The sequence below is a fragment of the Gymnoscopelus microlampas genome (assembly GCF_963454915.1).
Source record: "Gymnoscopelus microlampas genome assembly, chromosome: 1".
NCBI classification, from domain to species: domain Eukaryota; kingdom Metazoa; phylum Chordata; class Actinopteri; order Myctophiformes; family Myctophidae; genus Gymnoscopelus; species Gymnoscopelus microlampas.
Genome location: NC_139962.1, coordinates 47,728,876 through 47,756,375, shown reverse-complemented (window position 1 = coordinate 47,756,375; position 27,500 = coordinate 47,728,876). Strand labels below are relative to the sequence as shown.

General features: G+C 40.6%; 1 protein-coding gene across 1 annotated transcript in view; it reads right to left on the bottom strand.

Moving 5' to 3' along the window:
- The window catches only part of LOC311043858 (A-kinase anchor protein 13), a gene marked incomplete at its 3' end in the record, with an annotated part of 66,569 nt that extends 39,446 nt beyond the window's left edge, over nt 1-27,123 (bottom strand). Inside the window, exons 1-2 of the mRNA XM_084055240.1 lie at nt 26,882-27,123; nt 621-664 (exon numbers count right to left, since the gene is read on the bottom strand). Coding sequence (XP_083911366.1) covers nt 621-653 — 33 coding nt within the window. The 5' untranslated portion in view covers nt 654-664; nt 26,882-27,123. The remainder of the gene's footprint in view (nt 1-620; nt 665-26,881) is intronic.
- Between the last annotated feature and the right edge of the window lie 377 nt (nt 27,124-27,500).

Genomic DNA, 27,500 nt, shown 5'->3' with positions numbered 1-27,500 from the left:
GAGCTGCCCTGCGAGCTTGTAGATCTGCTATTTTTGAAAAATTAAGATTTGTGTAAATCTTTGAATATACTTTTTTTAAGCTAATATTTTTTACTCAAATCTTTGCTTCTGGGGGTCCCTGGAACAAAATATTTTGAGATGGGGGTCAGCGGCAAAATACATATAATTTTGGGGGTCCTTGACATGAAAAAGTTTTTAGCACCACTGATATATAACATGGCTTTTTCAGAAAACTGTTAGGATTTAGAAGACATTTTGTAGAAACAGCCTCAGGTCTTAATGGGTTAAAACATAATACTGTTGAAGACATCAACACCCACGTAGCCTTGGGCCCCATGAATCATCACCACTTCTTCCTTCATCATTACTTTAACCCTGCGCCCCAAACCCCCCGCCTCCCATATGCCTCATCATCACTTTTTTAATGCTTCATGACGGCCCGGGATGCGGACCATTGACTGTAAGGAGACCCAGGGTAATGTAACCTATATAAAAAATAAATGTGTTTCAAAATACACACAAAATGGGTTATCCAACCCTGGTTGACTGGTCAAGGTTGAAGGGAAACTCACGAGTTGTTAACCAAGCAAACAGCTACATCAACTTAAATTGATACTCACATACAACGGAGCTTGTTGTGGATGAAGTTTCATGTCCCTGGACACTGTCAGGAGAAAAAGAGAGCAACATTAGGGACATTAACACTCATGTTGCTATAAGGCGAGGTAAAACTGCACACATCCATTAGGCTGTGTTGGATGGTTTATTATCATGTAACTAGCATATAGGCTAAGAACGTTACAGTATCATCAACCAAGTTAGTGAAATGTAAAATGATTATGGTACAAACACAAATAGAAAATGTATTTTTCTTTTTACAGTAATGTGTATTATTGAACAGGTGATATATTTGTTAGAGTGGTAGTAGTTTAGCCTGGTAAAGCCCCTCCCTCCAGAAAATCTAATTTCCATTTGATTTCAGGAAGGAGTCTGGCCTGAAGGCTTGTCTGGGCGTTTCTAGCCCGTTCTCCAAATGGACGAGCCTATCAGCGTTGTCGCTCATCGTTCTGTGATTAACAGCGAAAGTTGGCCAATCAGGTGGCGAGTTCAAGTGAGCCCGAATGGAACCGAGTGCAGACTGAATGCAGCCGACCAAAAACGAACGGCAGCCATCTTTTTTGACCGCAGTGTTTTCTACTCTCTTTTCAACTTCAAAACGCTCTCAAACTTCTATTTTGAGGCATGGAATTTACTTTTAAGATATCGTTTGGATAGAATTTAGTTGTTTAACTTCATATGTGGTAAATTAATCATGACAGAGCCTATTTAAAAATAAAAATTCAGAGAACCGGCAGGGGCGGGCAGTGACACGCATGTATCCGAATAAGGCAACCTATTTTGGGCATGGCCGTCTCAAACGTCCCATTGCGTCACATTAGTCTGGAGGTGGTAAAAATGCACTGGCTGAAGGGGAACACTGCTGATTGGCTGAAGGGGTTGTCAGTCAACGGTATTACTCTCGCCCACAGCCAAAATTGCAGAATGGGCGATCATGCCAGACTCACTCCTGAAATACATTACAAATGAGATTTCCGGAGGGAGGGTTTACCAGGCTAGTAGTAGTTACCGATGATAGAAAGGTACGGGACGTTATACCACACCTAGGACATTTTATTTGTATTCTTACTAGAAGTTCGGGCCGCTACGCGGCCCGAACGTCTAGCGTGACGCGTCGTTCACTTTGCAGTGCCACCTTACAGGCACCTCACAGTGTGAGAGAGAGTTTTGTGCTCTCCTAAATCCACAATAGAAAATGTATTTTTCTTTTTACAGTAATGTGTATTATTGAACAGGTGATATATTTGTTAGAGTGGTAGTAGTTTAGCCTGGTAAAGCCCCTCCCTCCAGAAAATCTCATTTCCATTTGATTTCAGGAAGGAGTCTGGCCTGAAGGCTTGTCTGGGCGTTTCTAGCCCGTTCTCCAAATGGACGAGCCTATCAGCGTTGTCGCTCATCGTTCTGTGATTAACAGCGAAAGTTGGCCAATCAGGTGGCGAGTTCAAGTGAGCCCGAATGGAACCGAGTGCAGACTGAATGCAGCCGACCAAAAACGAACGGCAGCCATCTTTTTTGACCGCAGTGTTTTCTACTCTCTTTTCAACTTCAAAACGCTCTCAAACTTCTATTTTGAGGCATGGAATTTACTTTTAAGATATCGTTTGGATAGAATTTAGTTGTTTAACTTCATATGTGGTAAATTAATCATGACAGGCCTATTTAAAAATAAAAATTCAGAGAACCGGCAGGGGCGGGCAGTGACACGCATGTATCCGAATAAGGCAACCTATTTTGGGCATGGCCGTCTCAAACGTCCCGTTGCGTCACATTAGTCTGGAGGTGGTAAAAATGCACTGGCTGAAGCCAAAATTGCAGAATGGGCGATCATGCCAGACTCACTCCTGAAATACATTACAAATGAGATTTCCGGAGGGAGGGTTTACCAGGCTAGTAGTAGTTACCGATGATAGAAAGGTACGGGACGTTATACCACACCTAGGACATTTTATTTGTATTCTTACTAGAAGTTCGGGCCGCTACGCGGCCCGAACGTCTATTGTGACGCGTCGTTCACTTTGCAGTGCCACCTTACAGGCACCTCACAGTGTGAGAGAGAGTTTTGTGCTCTCCTAAATCCACGGCAGGCTTTGAAAGTACCCACTTCAGAAAGAGGTGACGTGCATCACCTCTCCAATGACCAAAACCCACTATGGAAGCCGTCGAACTGGTGCGATCTGACGGCATCCTAGAATTTATAGGTAGGATGTGATGTCATGCGTGATGTCATGCTGTCGTGCGCAGGATTCAAATTGTATATATATAGATTCGGGACGACCGTCTCATCGTGATGTCAGATTACGTCACACTGGCGTGATGTCAGATTACGTCACACTGGCTACATACATACATACAGACAACCGACATGGCGCAGGATTCAAATTGTATATATAGATAGATTCTGCCTAATGGCCGGTAATTTAAAAAGGTTACTTGATATTAAACATAAAGTAGCCCTTGTAATGAAAGCACTGGGTTATAAAATGAATGTTTTTTTAAGCAAGGCACTGAACCTGTTCCTGCTTAGTCATTGTAAGATTAACTATAAATTGTGAAAGTGTTGAGTTGTCGACAACACTGGTGATCTCACACGCACGCGTACGCGCACGCACACACGCACACGCACACGCACACGCACACACAGACACACATGTGCTATACCTGTTATGAAACAGGCACCACAACTACCCAGCAGCTTAACAGTTTCCTTCTCATAGCCATCCTTTGCAATGATGCTACTTCCTGTTTACAGCATGGGTTGAATGGCAGACATACATTATGATATGCCGATATGTTCTACTTTTTTTAGTTTAATGATTCCACTTTTTCCTACTTTCTTTCCATGGGTATAACTATAACTTGACTTGAAGTTCTCCTTGGGGATTTATCTTATCTGGATTATTACAGTTAATTAAGGTATTTAGCGGCCACTCTTATCCAGAGCCACTTACAAAGTGCAAGAGCGGATCGAAGTGGCGTGAACCCTAGTCAACAAACAACAGGGTACGTGGTCACTGGTCACGTTAATAAGAAGAAAAATGCTACAGCCTAACTAGGATAGCAGGAAGACATATGTAGAACCTATAGCAACTGTCTGAATAACCTAAACTAACCAGCTGCTGTGTGTGTCTGTGTGCATTTTGGGGCCTGTAGTGGTGTGCGGAGTCACTGTAGTAGTGATGGTACAGTAAGTGTCTATGGGTCTATATGCTTTTGTGCATGGTGGGGTAGCGGTGTGTGTGTGTGTGTGTGTGTGTTGTAGAAAGATAAGGAGACATAAGGATTAATGACTTTTGAAGGTGCAGTAATCCCAGTTTAGCTCTCCATTCATGCTACAGTCGTACGTCTGTTTGTATGGATGAATGCTGGCTGGCAGGATATTGTGTGGATGCCTTAACACGTTGAACTCAAAGTGTAGGCTAAATCAACAGAGGTGGTTAGTACCATGATCTGTAAACTATACTGAGTGACCAGAATATGTCTCTCGCACGCACGCACGCACGCACGCACGCACGCACGCACGCACGCACGCACACACACACACACACACACACACACACACACACACACACACACACACACACACTGAGTGGATAATACAGTACTGTACTTAATTACATATTTGAGGATTTTTTACTTTACTGGAGTATTCAGTACTTTTACTTCTACTCCACAAATATTGTATTTTTTACTCCACCACAATTATTTGAAAACTTTAGTTACTACAGTAGTTACTTTGTAGATTTTTTTATTTTTTATTATTACAAAACATGCATTAAGCACTTTATCCCTATGTACTCCCTATGGATATTTGAAAATAGACGATCTACAAGCTCACAACGCGTTGCTTAGCGACGCGTTGTGAACTTGTAGATCTGCTATTTTCAAAAGATTTTTATACATTTTGAACACTTGAGAAATGGGACATTCTGCATAATGAGTACTTTTACTTTTGGTACTTTAAGTAATTTTTTATGATACTTTTGTACTTTTACGCAAGTACATTTTGAATACCGGACTTTTACTTGTAACAGAGTATTTCTGCATTGCAGTATTGATGCTTTTACTTAAGTAAAACATTTGAGTACTTTTTCCACCACTGTGTCTCACTCATTCATTCATTCATTCACTCATATACTGACTTGTGAGTACGTTTTTATCCTGGAGAGAGGTGTTATCCTTTCATTTAAGCAAGGAATCTCAACTGAGCATGAATGCGGTTTTACAGCAACACTTCACATATAGTTACACACACACTCACAACTGGGAGCTGCCCAGTACAACCACAGTATTCTACTATTTGCAAGTAGTAGCTGCCCAGTTTAACCACAGTCTTTCACTGCTGACTGACCACAGGAGTTGCCCAGTCTAACCACAGTCTTTTACTGTGGACCACCAGTGTTGAGCAAAGTTACTTTAAAATAGTAACTAATAGCAACTCTCAAAAAGTAAGGGCGTTACTTTACTATACTGCATTTTTATGCATTCATTTTCTTGCTTCATCTATTTTTGTGCACAAAACATGTATTACTGTAACACGTTAGTCCCAACAATGTTGACCTCAAAGAGTTGCCCAAGTACAACCACAGTCTTTTACTGTTGGTCACAAGGACCTTCCCAATACAACCACAATATTTTATTATTGGCCACTAGAAGCTTCCCAGGCCAGTACAACCAGTATTTTACTGTTTGTTGACCACTCGGACAATGTCAGGTCTCTGCTCTATACTGTATGTAAAGTGTCTAGAGACAACTTGTTGTGATTTAGCATGATAATACAATTGACTTGACTTTTCTAACCTCCAAGCTACCGCCACCCCCCACACATCTCTCAGCTGTAGCTCTATTTATTCTGGTTGTGCACTTCGACGTGCCTAACAGCCCTGTATCTTTATCACTTTCAGCCTCAGAGTGGGAAAGGTCTGTTTAAAGAGCAATTCAACTGCATTTTCTTCCATAATGAAGACTTAAAGGAGTACTTCAACTTCACCCATGAAATGACTTTATTTCTACAGTTTACCTACCCGGTGATGTCTTTGAGAGTCACAGAGAATTTTAGGGAACACCGCACTTTTATTTTACCTATGGGGCGGAATCTGCTAATGCTTCGTCAATGGAAATGCGTGGATTCATGGATTCAAATTTGCTGATTTTTAATCAGAATCAGAATGTGTTTATTGGCCAAGTATGTTCACATAATTTGACTTGCTGCATTGCTCTCAGAGGGGAAAACAAATATACAGTAGAGATATATAAGACCCTCAATCATTTCATTCTATGGTGAGCAGGACATAAACATTGTACATACTCCACCCGCATAGTCCGGGCTTTGACCCCCTTTGAGGGTGACCTTGAGACGCAGAAGATATTGGGAAGTTTTAAGCCAGATATTCACATGGCTTGTAGATCTGCTATTGTCACTATTTGTTCAATTTATTTTTATTTGTATTACAAATTTTGTATTATTAAAAACCTTCATCTACTACTGTATAACGACATTATACAAAATAGGAACACCAGGTTGAAAGTGATTACGGTTCTCTTGGTTGCCAACACAGAGAGGTGATGCAGGTTGGGTCTGTGGTTAACTTGACCTGACCACTGTGGCCTTGAGCAACCAACAGTGCCCTGGTATTTAAACAGTGCACCCTGTGTCACTGAATATTCACCACAATGTGTATCAACAACCAAGGCACTGAAACTGCTACCTGCTAGTCATTGTAACTCACTGTATAACAGTATCCACTAAATCCCATAACCCATTTAGACCTTAAATATAAAGTACATTTTGTTGTTCAGTTCCTGTCTGCCAAGTGCTGATTGTTAAAGCCCTGAAAATATAATAGAACAGTCAGAAATGCTTACATTTGTTTGTAAGTCCTGGACGGGAGTCTCCAGACAAAAAACGGATGACAATTCTATACTCTATCTATACTATTATTCTATTACAGTGTAATGCACCAACCTCTCCAACAAATCCCTTGTGAGTGCAAACATACTTAATAATCAATCATTCAGATTCTGATCTACATGTGGAAATTCTACATGTGTAATTGAACTTATTGTAAGTCACATTGTTGCAGAGCCAACAGTGAGGTATCATTCAGAAATCAAGTAACCATGGACTCATTATAGACAATTCTACTGGGGTAACAAACAGGTGGGAGGAAGTCTACATTTGAAGGAGACACAGTCTCTTGAGTAGTGGACTTTGTACGACACACCCAAGAGGAAGTTTTGGAAGGATGTTGCAATTTTAGAGGCACAGCCCTCAACTCTAATTCAAGCCCATGTAGTAATATTTACAGTACATCCTGTGATGTCACAATCAATGCCGAAACGGTTTCCTGTGGGTGTGTTGTCATCTGCTGCTGATTCACCAAGTCAAAACATAAAGACTGAAAATCACCAAATACCATCAAATTTGGTATTGATATATTGCATAGGCTTATTCTGTTTTATCTGTGTTATTAACATAAAAATGATCCCATCCTGATTGATCGCTGCTTGCCCAAACCTAGTACGACTCCTGATCCTAACACTATATCCCTAATAAAACATATTCTGTATTGAGATTTTCTGTGTATGAAATATACCGTAATTATAAGGTTTGGCTGGAAAAGGTTGGAGGTGGCATTGATTTGGTTAGAGTGACTGTCTTGCAAAAGAAGATGCAAGGTCAAATATTCAATACCTGCAACAGTCAATGTGTGTCCAGTCAAGGTGTCCTTCAGTAAATGCTGAACCACATTTTCTGTACTATTCAGACACTGTGAATAAATAAAAGGGAAGAGTAAGAAGCTTTGGGAACAAATGGTTCCCAAGCCACGTGGCCCATAGGCCAGGAGTGCATCTCCCTTAACATGAGGCAGCTTGATGCACAAGTACACCCACTGGACATGATGGTAGTGTAACAGGGATTTACTCCCAACCCCACCCTTGATGCTGACATTCAGAATCAAGGGTGGGAGGCATTGGGTCCCATTTTTATAGTCTTTTGTATGACTCAGTCGGGGATTGAACCCTGACCTCCCAATCTCAGGGTGGACACTCTAACCGCAAGACCACTGAGCTGGTGAATAGGACCTTCGGCTAAATGCCCCAGAATAATACAAGACTTAATGAAGATTATAAGCACCACATTTGAGACTGTAACCATAGAAAATATGAAAGCAACATTAAGAGGGGATTTTAGACCAACAGCAAGCTAAGCTAATAATGATTAGTTATATAAAGATCTCACCTTTGGAGCATACCTAAAAACATTGAGTCAATACATGAAAATGTCCTCTATTGTCGCCACATTAGTCACTCTGTGTAACATGACTAAATGTTAGAGAACTGCATATGAGGCTGTATTAGTCAGTGTGCTGTCACTCACAGTGTGTTTGCAGGAAGCAGCTCTGAGCAGCCAAGTGCACTTAAGGCAAGAGGATTACAGCTGAGAGTATTATTAGAGTTCCTAGCTTTATCCCCTTACCTGATCCGCCTAATGCCGTTGCTCAGTTTATTTATTGGGCAGAAAAGTAGGAAAATATTTGGATTTGGGGGAAAAAAATAAAGAAATAGAGAAAGGTGAATTTGTTTTGGTGGCTGCGGTTCAGCACTTTTATTGAATCGCCATTGACTCTGCATTGTGTTTTCTGCTGAACTCATTAGTTCCCGGGCTGTGGGTGCATTTGCTGTCTTGCTCTGGGGGTTTGTGTGATTAATGTACCACTGACCGCTGAGGCTGTGGCCCAAAAAGGGGCTTGTCGTAGAGCCAGAGAACATAAGGACAAAGGAAAATTGTCAGTGTAAATGACCGAGGAGAATAGAGGAACACAGAGGAGAGAGAATACAGGCTAAACCCCTGGAGAGTAACGCCAACAAACCGGACTCTATGATGAATGGAAGCAGGGCCAATATCTCCTCAAAGAGATTACACACAAAAAAGGTTTGCATTCCATTCCTCCTCAAGCATCCTTTAGCTAGAATACTCTTCTATATCAACTAAATAAAGGAGACTGGGCAGTGCACTCTGTTGCAGTTCTTCCCCGCATGGCCTTTGCTCTAGCATCACCGCAGGCCAAAGATTCCACTTGCACTCAACTTATCTCAATATCTAATGGGAGGATTGCCATGAAACGTACTTTACACATTAAAGTTCAAGATGATGAACCCTACCCACTTGAATGACCCCATGACCTGACCTTTCATTTAACACCACCCACATGCCAAAATGTATTTGTCAGTTTTAAATGCACTTGCAGTTTTCAAAAAGGTACTTTATTTTGTTGTAAAAGCTTTTGCTTGCAATATCAATAATCCTTCAGTCCACCCAATTCTGGCACTAATAACAAAATGTTCTTTTTTTCTCCTTTATTGTCCCACTAATAAGAGCATGGGGCTCTATAAGGATAGCAATGTCAATCAGCTCAGTCAGTCGGGTGTAAGGAGCAGCATCCATGCCTATATGGTCCGCTAGCGGGGCTTTTAGACACTTCGATTAATGTTCTGCGTGTGTGTGTCGAACGTGTGTCAAGCGACACGTCACACAACGAATGTGAGATCAAAATGCCAAGAATGTTGCATCGCTCTTGAAAAACGAATGTTCGCAGATGCCTATATAAAATGTTGCGTCATCTGATTGGTTGGGAAGAAGAAGTAAGCTCCGTTACCAGAGGTGCACAAGACTACATTCACTTCCATTTTGTGGAGACACTGTCGGCAAGTCGCAGACAGTATGCTCACTGTGAGACACGTAGTGCGACGCGTAGTTCGACACTTCAGGGATTCCGCCATTTCAGTCTAGGGCTAGGCTTAGTTTTTCAGAACAGCTTTCACTGTTGCTACACTTAAAATATTAAATAAGTGTGTGCGTAGTCATATTATATAGCTATTGTGTTATTTGCCATAAATATTGAGGTACGACATTTCTTTCAATATTGTGCAGCCCCAGCGAACACAGGCATGTGCGCCCCCCTCAGTAGCACCTACCTAGATTAGGGTTTATCCTGCAGGAAACCCTGCACTTGTCGCTGAAAGCATAAATTGACCTTTAGGCCTCTAGTTTGAGGACAGTTAACTGGTGCACTCTGCCAACAAGTACTCATTGAGTGCATTTGTCCAAGTTCCAGGCATGCACTAAAGACATCTTCCGTCAGCACTGAGAAGTATTGGGCGAAAACCGTTGCTCGTGGACATTATGTTCCTGATGTGAGTGGGTGTAAGCAATAGTCTAGTGACAACGTGCAAGTATGACTAATAGCATATCTAACAAACAATTATTACGTCTCTCTTTCCCTTTATTTGGAAAACCACCAACCATAGACTGGGAATGTGCATAAACCAAAAATGAATTGGCAATATAAAAATGTATATTTCCAGTGTTCTAGTGGTGGGTTGTACGGGTACATTAGTTAATAAAACTAATCAATGTAATTGATTATTAGAAATATATATATTGATTGGAATGAAATAATCGATTGTGGAAAATAATTTGGCATGTCATTATATAAAATAGCTGATATACAACCTCACAACGCATTGCTTTGCCACGCGTTGTGAGCTTGTAGCAATTCAATTGCTTCACTTGATTCAAGTCAATTGGTAGGAGCATCCTCTGCCCCCCGCCCCCCCACAATTTTATTTTTATGCCAATCCCTGTCCTGAGCAAAAAGAGATCCCCCGGAGGAAAAGAGAGGGAAAGGAACAGGGAGAGAGGGTTTGGACAATAACAACAACAATAGTAACAACTATAATGACAACTGCTAATGGTGCTATATAAATGCACCATTTACCATTAAAATGTAAATGCGAGTGGACTGCATTGTTTTGCTGTTGGAAAGCTAACTACATAGGTGTGTTGCACAGGCTGCAAGATAAAGGCTCGCCTGAAAGATTAAATAGGGCACATGATGTGACGTGTCATGATGGGGATGCTGTCCTAATAGAACCAAAGAGTCTGAGGAGTGTGAAACGGAGAGAACAAATCTGCATATATCGGCTCGGCTGTTCTGCCAAATCCATTACTGGTACAGAGGTTTAATTTAGTCGTAAAAGGTCATAAATTACAAGGTATAATTTGAATGATTAAAATTCTATTCCTTACACAGTAAAATCCTCAGTGTTCATTAATCCATTTGTAAAAACTCTGCTGTCAGAGTTGAATTAACACGGTCACACGGTCATGACCTGTGACCGTTAAAAATACACACATTAAGTAGTTTCTGTTCAGTGGTTGTTAGGACATGGCTATCCGTTTTTATCTGCTTTCTTGCTACACAGCTTCTGGGTCAAACCTCCCATTGATCATTAATTGACCTCTGAGACAACAGATACCCCTGCCCATGCTTTCATGTGTCTGCTGTGCTAGTGCTACAGTCAAGGACACACACACACACACACACACACACACACACACACACACACACACACACACACACACACACACACACACACACACACACACACACACACACACACACACACACACACACACACACACACACACACACACACACACACACACACACACACACACACAATAGAGACTATGGTGTCATCCAATAGCATAGCTCAATGCTGACACCCGAGATGGAGCTAAAGACTCAGAGAAGGGAAGGGCTATGTTGGGTTTGTTCCGCTTGTTCCATTCCATCATCACCTGGTCAAGGTGGAACACTGAACACTCTCAGCCAGCTCTTAATTGGTTATTCTCTCTCTCAGTCTGTCTTTTTCCTCCCATCTTCTGTGTCCTGTGTTTTGTTTGTTTTTATGAGCTATGAGCTTGTATATCTGCTATTTTTGAATAGCCAAAATATAAAATAATGGTTAAAGTGGTTACACAGATGCGTTCCCGGTCTTAATGGGCTAACCAACCCACTGCTGCAAGAATGCCAGAGCGCAGAACAAAACCCCACAGCAATTAGCCTAAGTAAAATAGAATATTTAACAATTCTCCTAGGAACTTTGCTTATTTTGTAAATATGAACTGAAATATGTTTTCTGTTATGCTGTTCTTGAACTGTGTCTCATGGTGTTAAAAATAAATCATAATTAATAGTAGTAATAATAATAATAATGTATCTTGTTTCTTTTTCTTCTTCCACAATGACGTCATAACCGATGTGTGTTGGTCTGCATTGACCATGACAGCTGAACCTAATAATAAATTAGGCAATTTGTGTGTTTCTCTTTCTGTGTGTCTCTGTTGAGTCTGTTCAGATCAATATTTAGGTCTTTAAGTCTATTTAACATGGCGTTATTATTGATGATAGAATGCACATTGATACCTGCCTCGATTTCGGTAGGATGGCTTATACGTTATGCACACCTGACCTGACTAGCTCAGGCACAGAGGGCCAGGTCGGATGGTGTTGTCTTTTAAATTGTCTTTTAAATTGTTATCCTATTTTAATTAGTGTTACTCAACTATTTATTCTGTGCTCTTGTTCTCTACCCATACCTGTTTGTTTTATCGTTACTGCGGTGCTGCTATGACAACTTCATTGCCCTTAGGATCAATGAAGGTCTGTACTGTATGTGTGTCTTTCTCTGTTTCACCCTTTCTTTATCTGTCTGTTTCACCCTCTGTCTGTCTGTCTGTCTGTCTGTCTGTCTGTCTGTCTGTCTGTCTGTCTGTCTGCCTGCCTGCCTGCCAACCCTCTTTCCCTCCCTCTCTTTCACATTCTGCTGCCAAAATGATGACAATGGGAAAGGTCATAATTGTAAATAGGGCAGCAAAAATCAATGAATGTTAAAAGCAAAATCAGGTAAATGCATTTTCCAAACAAGTACAAATACTTTTAGACAACTTCCTAAAAATGTATTCCAGTGCTAAACATTAGCTCATGCCAATAAACATGCTGTAGGGGTAGATTGAATCTGATTGATATTGATAACGATAAAGGCTAGCCTAGTGAATTCTAACCATTAACACACTCTCTAGAAGAGAGAAACAACAATATGCAACTAAAAGCAGGAGCGCAGGTCTCCACCACGCCAAGTTGTCGACCGAGGGGGGAAACATTTTCTAATATTTTCAAAACTAGCAGATCTACAAGCTTGCAACTAGTCGTGATGCCACACATTGCAAGTGGCTAACAGTATGAGGGTTTGTGGCTGAAGTGCTCCATTCTAAAACTGCCCACATGGTAATATTAAATGCTTTGGATAAAACTGTGCTGCACAAGGTGGATGAGTATGACCTGCTAGAGAGGGAGAGTTGGCAAGCCCAAAGCCAAGGCTGTAAGGACCTCTGAGCTCCCAGATGTCATAACAACACTTTCACAACACAGATATTACAGAATATTCCAAAATCCATAGAATAATTGTATAACATGGTATGATAATGTATTGTTGTTTTTTTTGTTTTTTTAAATACGTTTTAGGGTTATGCCATGTGCTGTTGTTTTGGGTGTTACACTGCTTTGTAAACAGCATAAAAAAGGGTTATACAAAATAAAGTTCATTGTTACTGTTATAAAGTATATACAATGGATGATTACATTAAGAATACAGGAACTGAGGACTGGAGACATGAAGAGGAAGATGATTCTGTCCCTAAAGCAAGGCCTGGTTTCTGTTCACATTATCATCCACTATCAGACTGTGTCTGACAATACATAATATACAGTTTTCTACTGTTTTCTACGGGGACTTAAAAAGGAGGGAAAAGGTGTTGCACATACATTCCATATGCAATAGCATATATCAACCATTAATGGTTGACGTTATAGCCCACAGGCCTTCCTTAAAGCTCCAAGTAAACACAGTATACTGGCCACAGTTTAGATTATAGCTACAAATGGTCAAAACTTAGCATGCCAAAAGTCTAAAAACATAGACCTAGTTAGATGAGGGGGGGGGGCTGTGATTGTCAGCCCACAACATGTAAGTGAGCACAGAAGACAAACCCGCTGACTCTCTCAACCAAGAGTCAATCCATGGGGTCAACAGGGCGGAGCCACAGCTCAGTCTCAGCTCTCCTGGGAGGAGCCATGTTAGTTATAAGTCATGCCTGATTGGCTGTGGTGGTCATGTTAAATCACATGTGATTGGCTGTCAGGAGGTCACCACTTAGTTTGTCTAACCTCCCAGAGTGATTTCTCCTAATGGTTAATCAATGTTTAACCAACCCACTGCTGCAAGAATGCCAGAGAGCAGAGCAAACCCCCACAGCAATTAGCCTAAGTAAAATAGAATATTTAAGGATTCTCCTAGGAACTTTACTTATTTTGTAAATATGAACTGGAATATGTTTTCCCTTATGCTGTTCTTGAACTGTGTCTCATGGTGTTACAAATTCATAATTAATGGTAATAATAATGTCTCTCGTCTCTCATCTCGTTTTCTATATTCTGCCACAATGACCTCAAAACCGATGTGTGTTGGTCTGCATTGACCATGACAGCAGAAACTAACAATAAATTAAGAAATTCTTCCATGATCTTGCTCTGGGATGCCATAATGACATCTCATCACCTACTACTCAGGTAGCAACCCACTGGTCAACAACCACTGACGTAGATCTGCCTTTTAAGATAGTCATGGCTGTTTGATTTAATCAAACCAGCTTTATTATTGTCTCCCCGGGACATACGAGTGACGCACGAGTTGGTGACGCCACCATACCCCCCTCCCGAAAGCCAGCACAAAGCAGCCAGTCTCTGCACGCATACATACACACACACGCATGCGCATGCGCACACACACACACACACACACACACACACACACACACACACACACACACACACACACACACACACACACACACACACACACACACACACACACACACACACACACACACACACACACACACACACACACACACACACACACACACACCTATAAACAGAATGGCTGACATGAGAGGAGAAGAGAAGAGAGGAGCCGGGGCAGGGATGAAAGGTCTTCTTAGTGTTGGGTGACAGTTATTACCCCTCCCCTGCACTGAAACCAAATACCTGTGGGTCCCTGATAGTATTGTGTGCTGGTGAGACACTCAGGGTTACAGGCTGTAATCAGGGACCCCTGCCGCCTTGATCTGTGCTCTGGGTCCCAACAGCGAGACCCCCTCTCTCTCTCCCTCCCTCCCTCTCTGTTCCCACCGCACCAAGGAAGAACGCAGAGTGTTCCGTCCGTCTAGATGATAGTATAGATAGGTGCAGATATATTTTGATGACTGTGTCTTTCTCCAGTGTATGAGGAAATTATTCGTCAAAATAATCCTCATAATGTTTATTTATCAAAATGTAATATTTGTGACGGATACTGCTAATGACGAGTCAATCAGTGACTGTTCATTTTAATTGATTTCCCTTCCTTTCATGGAAGAAGCTTCACATCCTAGATCACCAACACTGGTCAAATAGGAGTATTCCTGTGAGCCTAGAAAGATCATGCACCGATGGAAGCTGTCGGTCAGACCCACCATCTTACGTCATCATCGATTTCAGAGATAGAGGGTCTGAATCACAAGTCAGCACGTCCAGGTTTTGCCAGAGAAAAGGTCAGGTAAAGGCCCCGACACTGAAACCGTCAGATGCTCGCGTCGTCAAACCCATTGTTTACAACGGCTGTAGCCACACCGTAGCCACACCGAGGGCATCAAGTGAACCACCAAAACACAAGAGTTCAAAATCGTATCGCCGAGCCGGCTGCAAAGTATTGAGAGTCCGTTTTTAGTCAGTTAGTAGGTCAGTTTTTAATTAAATAGACAAAGGCCTGCACAGATGATGAAAAATAATAAGGTTGTCTGTGTTCAAAAGTAGCCTACCCTGTTAAGTTCAAGTTCAAGCACTCAGGTTTGCCAGTCAGAGTGCATGCAGAACGGAGAGAGAGAGAAAATGGAACTTGATGCTCACGTCAATGACACTCTCAGTGTCATGGCCTTTAGCCTCTGATTGGCTGGGCTGTAACATATATGTGGTTGGTAAATTCATGTCTGTCATGCTTTTTTTGTCTTTGGGGCCAGTCCTTGGTATCCTGACCTGGAATGCATTTTCTGTTCACTAAAGAGCTGTAGAGATGGGGACACCCCTGTTACTGAACAAACACTCTACTCTATAGCAATGGTTACTATCAGAATATAATAGCTATTTAATACTTAATTTAACAAAAAGAAATATCACTTTCAATTCACCTTTAAAAGTGAGTCAGTGGGCAGGTTTCAGTGTATTTCTCAAGACGCTGTCCCTATAATTAGATTTGATATAGATTTTGATTGCAAAAAAAAACAAAAAAATGCTCATCCCGGATCAGCACAGAGGTAACAAAACAATCTTCCCTCTGTTTTTGGTCTGACACTAACTAAGCAACGTCTTGCGTTGCACGTTGTTACAAAACTCTTTGTACGTGAAAGACTTCACAAGTGACAAGGAGACAATCAGGGCCCAAGCCACTGACCAGTGCTCTGCCCTGGCTCTGGTCATCATAAGAAGCACGTGTGTACTGAAAAGGTATATTGTTATAAAATTACATACTTGCAGCAATTAACTTTTCCTGGATGAAAAAGGCTTTTTAAAAAAAAGGAGAAGAAAAAAAACATCAAGAGTGGGCAGTTTTGTTTTTGACATTGTGTTCCTCTCTTTCGCAATTTAAAGGCAGACCTTAAACTCAAGAACAAAGTTTCCTAACATAAATCAATATGTGCCAACCAGCCTACAGGGTGGACCTGTATACTGACTCAGCCTGAGTATGTTATAGCACAACAACCAGTGCTACAGAGCAAAACGAAGCCACTGTTTACAGCACAACGGAACACGCTCAACTCGCAAGAGAAGTTGTTTTGGAAAAAGTTATGTTTTGTTCTCTGTGAAACCACTGGGATTTATAAAGAGAACTAGTTGGTTGAGAGATATTCAATTTTGGAGTTAAAACTTTACTGTATAGCATAGCATTCAATACAATCACTGTATAATAATATGGCTACTATAGGGCTAGTAATACAGGATATTAACAAGATTGGGTAACGTTACAGATGTGTTACTGTAAACAGCACTAATGCAATACTTAAGCTGTGCTGGTTTGTGATGCCTCCATTGTCTAAGCACAAAGTGAAAGTGCTTGTTAGACCCATATGGAAGCTAAGAGGTTTAGCAGGAGGATCCTGATAAATGTTAGCACCAGCATGGTCAGATTAATGGCTGCCCACTGCATTGCTGACTGCATTGCTGACTCCACACAGCTCTGTATTAGAATTAGGGCTGCAACTATTGACTGTTTTCTTAGCAATTACCATTTACTTCTTCGATTATTCTAATAATCGGGAACACATACATGCATCTGGCTTGCTGAGCGCCTTCCTATATGAACACAATCACGCATGTTTGGTGAAGGAAGGACGGAGGTGTTATATCCTCACTGGCAGGTGAGCCAGCAGCAGTAGTAACAGCAAACAGTGGGAGGAATTAATTGGCATAACGACTGACTTTGGAGAAAACAGGGCTACAAATAATTGGCTGATCTAAATAAACTAAACAAAAGCTGTTGCCTAATTAGAATTCTTTGGCATCATTTAGAGAGTATGTCAATAATATAAATAAGAGTATATGGTGCCTTTTGTTCTTTTGCTCTGTGTGACCAAACACTAAGAACGTTTCCTACTGTATGTAAATACATATGGAGAATACGCAGCTTCCGATTATGTTTAAGGTAGTACAATACCGTATGTTGTGCTGCAGGGTCTTTGGACATGATCTATAATGTCAGTAAGCCTACCAGTAAAATTGAAAAGGTAATATTATATATTAATGCTATGTAATGAAAAGAGAAACAATCTTTAGAAACACACAGGCCCAATTATTAAAATCAATGACTGACAGTCACTGAAATCTGACATTACTATTAACTTGTCAATAAATTAACTAATCAATAAATTCCCATGGATGACTTGCTTAGGATGTTTGGTAAAAGGTGTTATGCAGGTAGCCATAATAAATGAGTGTTTGTCATTACAGTAGGCACTAGGCAGTGTTGCTAGGAGCTAGCAAGGTGCATTTACGATACTTTAGCACAGTGAATGCATAGCCTTGAGACTTTGCCCTGGGGAAAATTACCAGTAACCACACCAAGGTACAAAACATCCCACAATGTTCCACATTAAATTACATTTAATGGAACTTAATACAATAAGTCGAACTTCTTTAGGACCCCTGGGATAATTGTCTGGTCTCTACTATGGCTACGACCCAGGTGCTCCTTACTTGTTTGTTTGTTTGCAATTTTGTTGAATAAGTAATAGAAATGATTTTGTGGGGCGTATTTGTCACTGTGGATAAGAGCAGCATAAAATATAAACATGTAAATCTAATTTAAATACAAATCCAATGTTGCAAATCCAGTTACATTCAACAGCATGTTTGACTGAACTAAGAATTGCACCATGATACATAAATATAAGGAAAGAAATGTAATATGTCATTACCAAGTATTTGCAATTCTCACAAATGCTGTAGGTAAGTCACAGTCAGATAGTAATGCATCTATTTATGGAAGCGAAACCATACCCACAACTGTGACAACTGTTCCATCACAAGCTCCTGAATCACTTTGTGCAGCTTTATTCTCATAACAAAGCCAGTCAACATCTCACAAGTGTGACTGATCTTTTTAAAGCACCAAAAGCAAGCAAGCGAAACCTTACCTACAAAAGTGTGATCGACCGCTCGAGATCCCTCAAATCCACATGACAATTCATTAAAAGACAGTCCATTGAAGGAAGGAGCAGGTGTGTTTATGAAGCGCCACAGGTATCCTGGGCAGCGAGCATGCTGCTGATTACAGGGGGCTAAATATGGCCCTGTGCTAACACAGACAGGAGGCAGATCAAAGCTGTGATGTCACTGAGAGAGAGGAGAGGGAGAGGGAGGGGAGGGTGGGAGGAGGAGCCTGTAGGCCACAGGTTAGATGTCTGCTCTGGCATAAACTCCAGATATCCTTTTACTCAGGTACGGTATACTGCCCCAAGCAACGGTGCCTGATTCAAATGAACGCATCTCTGTCATTTTAGATTTCTTTGGCTATTCAAAAATAGCAGATATACTATGAGCTTGTAGATCTGCTATTTTTGAAAAATCGTGAACATTTGGGCAAATCTTTGAATATATATTTTTCAAAGCGAACATTTGTAACTACAATCTTTGCTTCTGGGGGTCCCTGGAACAAAATATTTTACAAATATATGAAAAGCTTTAAAAAATATATATATTCAAAGATTTGCACAAATGTTCACGATTTTTCAAAAAACACCCCAAAGAAATCTAAAATGACAGAGATGCGTCCCGGATTGAATGGGTTAAATGTTGTATGAGATTAAGTTTAGCTAAACTATATCTGTAAATTAAATGTTAAACCGTAAAACCATGCTTTTGGAAGGATCGGAAATTTAAAAAAATAGTAGTAGTATTCAGGGTTGTATTTCCCTGCATCCTTTATTTTCTTATGCTCATTTTACTTTGTATAAACTAAAGCATGCAGAGATGTGAGAGATGGGAGGAAGTCATTTGTTTAAAAAATTGGTGGGAAAAAATATGTATATTAAAACAAATAATTACATACAAGCAAGTTAGGCTGAAAGTGTTTCAAATATATTTTTAGGGTATCAAATTTCCCTCTGCATTAAGAAATGTGTGTACACAAAGTACTGATATGATAAATTAAAATACATTAAAAAATATTTTTTTGTTAGTTGTATATATTGCAATATTAATATGTGAACTGATGGTGTCACAAAACTTGTCTGACGGGCGGCAGACCAGTGTGCCTCGTCGGCACACCATTTGGGAACGGCTGGTGTGGTACGTACCGTAGCACTCGCTCAACCACAACAAGAAGTGAAATAACCTGAAAAGGAAGACGATGACAGAGCAGGCTGCGATGTCAGGATACAGACCCAAGAGCAGCCTCTGATGTCCTGTACAGCAGAGAGAGCTTTCGCTGTTCCCTGCTGCTCACTGTCTTCTCTATCTAGGTTGATTTATGTGTTTTGATCCCTGGCTACGTTGGCATTAAAAGTTGCGACCTATCCTTCTGCACTTTAGTGTGCAGGAAGGCAAGGGTTAAGAGGTAGGGTTCAGAACTCATTACTCATGCTGCTCTTTATCTCAGTAGGACAGCCTGAAGTGAGGTCACACGGAGCATTGCTCTGTGATGTCTGGTTGAGTCCAGCGGTTCCCAAACCTTTTCTGGGACAGGACCCACTTGAAAATCTCTAAAGCGTTCACGGCTCATGCCCACTTAACAGGTGTTAAGTGGTCAGGTGGGTGGGCCACGTGCATTTTGTCAGAGCATGTTTATTTGAATGATCAATCAATCTATTGTGCAGCGGCAAGTATACTTAAAGTTGTTGATTGTCGCTATCACAATGAAAATGACAATTTTCAAGGTTTTAACCCATTGAGACCTGAAGCCGATTCTACATGTCTCCTAAATCCCAACAGTATTCTGAAAAACGTATGTTTCTGTATCAGTGGTGCTCAATCTTTTTCATGTCAAGGACCCCCAAAATTATGTATTTGGCCGCGGCTACAGCAGACCACCCTGCTACAGACAGCTTTTGTGTCAAAGAGCCTTAATTCACTCAAAATATTCATCAAAATATTTTGTTGAAAATATTCATCAAAATATTTTGTTCCAGGGACCCCCAGAAGCAAAGATTTGAGTTAAAAATGTTCGCTTTAAAAATATATATATTCAAAGATTTGCGCACATTTTCACGATTTTTCAAAAATAGCAGATCTACGTGTAAAAAGTGTAAAATAATACTTTTTAGCTCAAATCTAAAAATGACACAGTTCCAGGTCTCAATGGGTTAAATAAAAAAATACCATCATGTTTTCTTTTTTTTATATCAATGCTATACTATCATTAAAAATGTTGTGTTTTGCCAATTATTTGGGGGCCCACTTCCAATATCTGGCCTGTTATCCTTTTAGACCAAGTGTTTGACTGTACTCGTGCTGTTTTGCACTTCTGTCTAATGAAATATTTAATCAATCAATCTATCCCCCCATCTGGTCCTTTGGTCTGCCACGTGGTCTCCTTCCAGCTGGACGTATTCCAAACACCTCCCTAAGGAGGTAATCTGTATTTGTAGGGCATTTATTTGTCAACTACAATTTCCTGATCGTGAGAACCCTAGTGACACATTGCACAACTTCTGCCAGTTAGTTATTATCTTATCCGGTGTGATGTATTGTTCAAGGTACCTTAGGCTTAACATATGGCTGCTGTTGGAGACCTTTGGGTTACACGATGGCATACTATATCTCAGAGCTTTCCAACTATAAAGAGAACAGCTCTGCTTTGAATATGTATAGTGCTATCATGGCTGTGTTGCTCAAGGCCTTTCTCACACAGCAGACCACCCTGCTACAGACAGCTTTTGTGTCAAAGAGCCTTAATTCACTCAAGACCGTTCAACATGTGACTCCCAGCATGTGGACAACATTTAGACACAGATGGTGTTTTGGAAGAGTTTTGCGCTGAAGGGGATTCCTCTGATTCCAGTCTTAACAAACAGCTAATTCAAGACTGACTTGTGTAATATTTCTGGACATCCACAGGAGGTGATGTAACCGTCATCCGTTGTTTCATTAAACTAGAATGAATCCCCAAGCAGAAACCTTGGTGAGATGTGAGTGTAGGCTAACAGTATCGTACAGAAAAGGGAGAAGGGAGGGTGATTGAGGGCAGGTGTGTCACTAACCACAATACCACATGAACCCTCGCTTCCCTATCTGGGCATGTCGTAATAGGCTAACATTCAGAAAAGATAGTTGATCACAACGTGTAGGGTTACGACGCGTTGTGATCGTGTATGATCGGCTCCAGAGAAAAGGAGGGGGCCAAGGATAGGCCCAGGGCTGTGGGAACCCTGTCAACGAAGTATATACGGCTTTTTAGATGGGGAGCGAAGTAATCAATAATATAATCGCAGAGAAAATAGTCGATAGTTGCAGCCGTAAAACATGAAATACACATAAGCGTGCGTATAGACTGTACAGGAATCTGTACAGGAATAACTACAGTTTCGAGTGCCTGCACACTAATTCATTAATTCTTAATGGTTTCGACAGCCGCAACTTTTGAAGCTCTTCCTGAGCCTTGTGCCCTGGGCTATGAGACACGTCCTCAAATACATAGCAGGCCACATCATCACACATTAACAGTCCGTTCCAAGGATGTTGCCTGTCTTTTGAAATCCTTTTTGCTCTCCTCAAGCATCTGCTCTTGTACATATCGAGCAGGCGTGGGAGGGGGCACCCTATGGTATCCTCAGCCAGATGCACCACCTTCTGAATAACTCGCAGATACCGAGAATGGCTGTTTCCATGCCAAACAGTGATGCCCCCTTTCAGGATGTTCAGGATGGTAGCAGAGTAGAGGGACTTCAGGATTTTCTGTGACACCCTGAATTTCTTTAAATGCCTATGCTGGTACAGGCGCTAGACTCACATTCTTTGCCAGACCCCAGGTGCAAACTCCAGGTCAGGCCTCTGTGACGTTCACACCGAGGTATTTGAAGCTGCCCACTCTCTCCACCAGGGCTGTCACGATTACAAATTTAAGTTGACGATTAATGACTTAATTGTGTTTTTGTCGTTGAACACAGAAACATATGAATACAATTACATTTCTGTTTGGCATTTAGGCTTCATAAAAATTGGGTAGATATGACAAATAACTTGATTATACAAAGACATTACTGACATTTTATACTTAAAACAAATGTAAACAAATGCTTTTTTATAAAAATGTTCAACATGGAAACGATTTTGATGATTATGCAAAATATAATTGTGATTATCTCAAATAATTGTGATAATTGTGAATTGACGATTATGTAATAATTGTGACAGGCCATGATCATCTCCTTGGTTTTACCGACGTTCAAGGAGAGGCAGTTTGTTTGGCACCACAGAGACAGTTCCGCCATCTCCTCCACCTAGTCCCTCTCGGCCTACCCACCACCACCACCACCACCACCATGTCGTCAGCAAACTTGACATGGGTGGCGGAGATTTTTTCTTGCCTCAGGAGGCACTTATTGCAAAACTTTCATTCCATTTCTTATTTATAATGTTATATTCTTCAAGAGATGGGTTCATTCATTCACAGTATCATATGCAAGCTACTGTGTGGTTTTCTATTGCAGTTTTCCATGCAAAAATGTTTTAGTCGGATACTTGGTTTCAGAAATCAGGGAAAGGAGGTACTTACTACTACTGAAGCCAAAAATGTTTGAGAACCGCTGCTCTAAGGAGATTAATTTCTAGTCTTGTCAAACCTCTAACTCACAACCACAATCAGAAACGCTATAGTCAAGTGTGTGGTTCCCACATGGAAACTGCTTTGGCACATGGCATTAAACAATCAACAATTAACCAGGACTGACAACAACATACATGGTGGGTTTAAATGACTGAACAGGACTGGTATACATCAGGACATCGCAAGACAAACAGTCAGGCAGTAAACTACACAACGGACAGTGGACAATAGTCACACAGCTTCATTTAAGGTCTCTATTGTGGATATCGGCAGGGGAATTCAGCATTCGAGTCTCACATGGCATGACAACAAAACTCAAACCCCTCCTGTGGAAGTCTCACTAAGATCATGAATTGGTACCTGGTGCATTTCCCTGCACTAATGCTCTCATTCAGCAGTAAATACACAGTAATTACAAGGCTGACACCACATTAGATATCCTCCACCATCATTAAATGAGGGGGTGTGCTCACATGATAAATTGACTGGGTTAAGCCTGGAGCCGGCGGGATCCTTCATGGTAATTTACAGTGATTCTAAATGGGAGGCCAAGTCCTCTTTCATTTTTGTCTCAGCGCTAGAGCTAAATACATATTTCAGAGCTAGGGACTGGCTCGCAAACTGAGCCCTAAACTTAACCGGGAGTGACACTGAGAGAGAAAAGGACCTAATGAGTCTTTTGTTTGCTTGGAAACCTTGTGTGGTCCCGCCTCGCTAATCCCTTTGTTTGTGAATAAAATATTTATGTGTATGAGTGGAGATGGGTTGCTTCCAATGTTGGCGATCAAGCTTCTTAAGCTTACGCTCTAGAGGTGCACTCATGGTAACCCAAATCATTTGAGACGAGATGATGAGCTGTTATAACTCTAAAACAGAAAGTATGTGCGCCTGTGCCTGTATATAGCCTATATAGCCCAAACAGTCGGAGTCGGGACCCATTTTTGGGTCGCGGATCAATTTTTATGGGCCGCAGGTAACTATCCCTTTTTTCCTTTCCTATATTTTGTTTAATTATTATTTTTTAAGATAAAAATATATATATATATATATTTCACAAATAAAAGGATAAAAGGATTCAAGCATTTTTCAAAAGGATTACAAAAAACATCGATAAAAAAATGTCCACATTGATTCGTTGAAAAACACGAGCTTATTTTCAATTACTTTAAAAAGTTAACGCTAGAATAATCACTAAGAAAATAATGGACAGTTGCAGTCCTGACACTTTTACATTTCCATCTGGTTTGCATGTCATTATAACACAGAAGACACAGCCACTTACCAATAGCTCACAGAGGGAGGCAGCCTGGACTGACCTGCCCTACATTCTCTGGAGACGAACAATGTCCATAAAGATAACATGACATGGATGCTTCTATCAAAAGCCCCACCCACTACCATGAGAGCATACATTTTTACAGTGGGAATTGAGTGGGAATGGAACCCCTAACCCTTAGGGTGTTAATGTTACACTTCAGAGCCATGAGGGCAAAACAGAAGTTTTAGACCCGGTATCGGAACCCGTATCAGTATTGAAAAATGCCAACAATCTCCGAGCCTAAACATTCTCCACTCCAACTAACACCGTGACACAGACCCACAGCATGGCAACCTTACAATAGGCTATTTTATGAACATGACAATAGGCAATTCTACTGCTGTCACAATAGTTTCTCTCACAGAGCTATCCGTCGTTCAGTTGCTGTTCAGTTGTCTTTTTCAAGTCAATCTATGAAACACATTTGCCACTTCATCACTGCCAACTACTGGATTAAAACATGTACCAATCAAATCAATCAATTAAGTTTACTTTTTTTAACTGCTACTGTTAGTTCTGAACATCTGTTTTGGATAAAATAATACTTTAATACTCAGCGCTAGACACGTTGTGATCGTGTATGATCGGCTCCAGAGAAAAGGAGGGGGCCAAGGATTTCACATTTACCTAACTATTAGGACATGCAGTGGGCACAGAGTTAGGGGTTAAGGAACACTTTGGGACCTTCTGATTACCAGAGAGCCTCGCTATGCCCATTATTCAGCTGTGTCCGTCCTCTAAAAACCTCTTAACTAATGTTGCTCCATAACAGCACAACAAGTGATATAATTACATCACATTCTGACTCCAGAAGCAGAGGAATGCTGCATAACATAGCTTTCAATGATGCTCTCTTATATAGTGACTCTGCTGCTAATGTCAAATAACACAGGGGATTGTTAATGCTTATTTATACTTAGTTGCACATTGTGTTGCACCGAAAACAGCAGATCTAGAGGCTCACAATGCGTTGCAGCACGATGTGTTGTGAGCTTGTAGATGAGCTATTTTCACAGCAAACAAGCAAGTACTGCACAATGTAGTATGCATTTTTGTTTACTATAGTTAATTGCAGGTCTGCATAATAGAAAATGCAGGGCTAATGCAATCAAGAACCATGTGTATGTATTATATGCATGTATTGTGAAATATCTTTATCATAACAGCCTATATGCATGTCAAATATCACAAAGTTTTGTCAATATCCTGTCGCCCAGCATACACAATATTGTACAAAATAAATAAATAAACAAACAAAAAAGAGTGTGTGTGCACATGTGTTGAGTGTCTCACTGGCACTGTACATTTCTCATCTCACTTCTTTTTTTCTGCATCCACAAAATATAGAAAGTGGGTCAGCATCAACCCTTAAACCAGCCTAGTCCCTGGGTGTTTATTGGGCCAAGAAGTGAAATCAATATGGATTAATGTCAGTTCATTTACGCATACATGTGTGATGGCACCGTCTTTGTAATGGCACAAAACCCCACACAGAAACTTGAGACGTATATGCACACAGTAGCCTTTCTTTACCCCAAACACAACGTCACTGCAGCAGCAGCAGCAGCCACAAGCTACAACAACCCAAGCTGTCACACCGAAAACGGTTACTTATATAATCATGTGACTCCAAAGGTCGTTTGTTGGAGCTTTATTGTTGCACAACTGTGTGAGTGTGGTTAAGTCACCTGAACATATTCACTTGGTATTTTTTAGGTTTATTTAGGTCACATTATTCTGATGGCATTCATGGGCAACGGTGCCATGTTTTCCCAGTACAGGTCAGATACAAAAGACCGAAAAGGCCTTGCCGCCTTATAATTTGCTTTTTGACATGAAATGTATGTGGATTTCCCTGGGCCCTGCATTCATGTGATGCAATGCACATGTAAGACACAATGTAAGCTGAGAGCAGTGATGTAAAGTAACCAAGTACATTTACTCAAGTACTGTACTTACAATTTTGAGGTATTTCTACTTTATAGGAGTATTTCCAGTTTTCAGTACTTTTACTTTATACTCCACTACATCTCAGAGGCAAATATTGAACTTTTACTCCACTACAATTATTTGAAAACTTTAGTTACTAGTTACTTTGTATATTTTGATTATTATTACTAAACATACAGTAACCACTTCAGCCATTTGAAAATAGCCTATCTACAATTGCTCACTATGTGACGCACAAGGCATTGTGAGCTTGTAGATCTGCTATTTTCAAATGATTTGTATACATTTTAGACATAATATGATAAGTTGTGAAATGTGACGTTCTGCATAATGAGTACTTTCTACTTTTAGTACTTTAAGTACATGTTGATGTTTTATTCCGGACTTTTACTTGTAACATAGTATTTCTACATTGCAGGGTTGATACTTTTACTAAAGTAAAACATTTAAGTACTTTTCCCACCACTGGATGGATGCGATGCACCTGAGATGTATCTAAAACACCATGTAGCTGAGAGAGCATCCTTGCTTCATACACAGTAATTACCCTATACATACGGCGGTCACGTCATTCGATAGGTCACCAACAGCGGTGAAACACCCCGGCAACTACTACGCGAAAACATCAAATAATAGTCTCTCGTTTAAAGTTTCCCATGTATTATTTCAACTTCATTGTGTAAAACAACTGCAGTATATTCCATGACACCAATGAGGACAGTGTTTTCTCCTTACCTCGTTCCACTCAGTGTGTAGCACCAACAGTTTTAGGAAACAACATTGCCTCCTGTATCCTCCAGTTATCCTCTGTCTTCCACTGTGAGGACTTGGAAACTTGTTTTTTAAAAGGCAGCCAACGGCGGGTGACAACAATACTACAACCCCAAAGACATAGAGAGAGAAAATAAATGTTTCTTTCTGCTCGGAGCTGCTCTGTTTTGGTGAAGCTTGCAGAGTGAAGTCTTTACTTCAGTTTGTTAAAGTTGTCTCCCTGGACAACTCCGATGGGCGGGGCTTCGTATCACTCACTCAGGTGGAAAAGACAGTGGTGGGAAAAGTACTCACATGTTTTACTTAAGTAAAAGTATCAATACCGCAATGTAGAAATACTCTTGTTACAAGTAAAAGTCTGGAATCAAAAATATACTTAGGTAAAAGTACGAAAGTATTGGCCTTAAAATGTACTTAAAGTACCTAAAGTAGAAAGTACTCATTATGCAGAATATCCCATTTCACACGTTTTCAAATGTATTTATATATTTCTTTTAACAAATTAATACAAAATAATACCTAAAAAATGCAGTAATTGCAGTACTTGAGTAAATGTACTTAGTTACTTTCCACCACTGTTTTC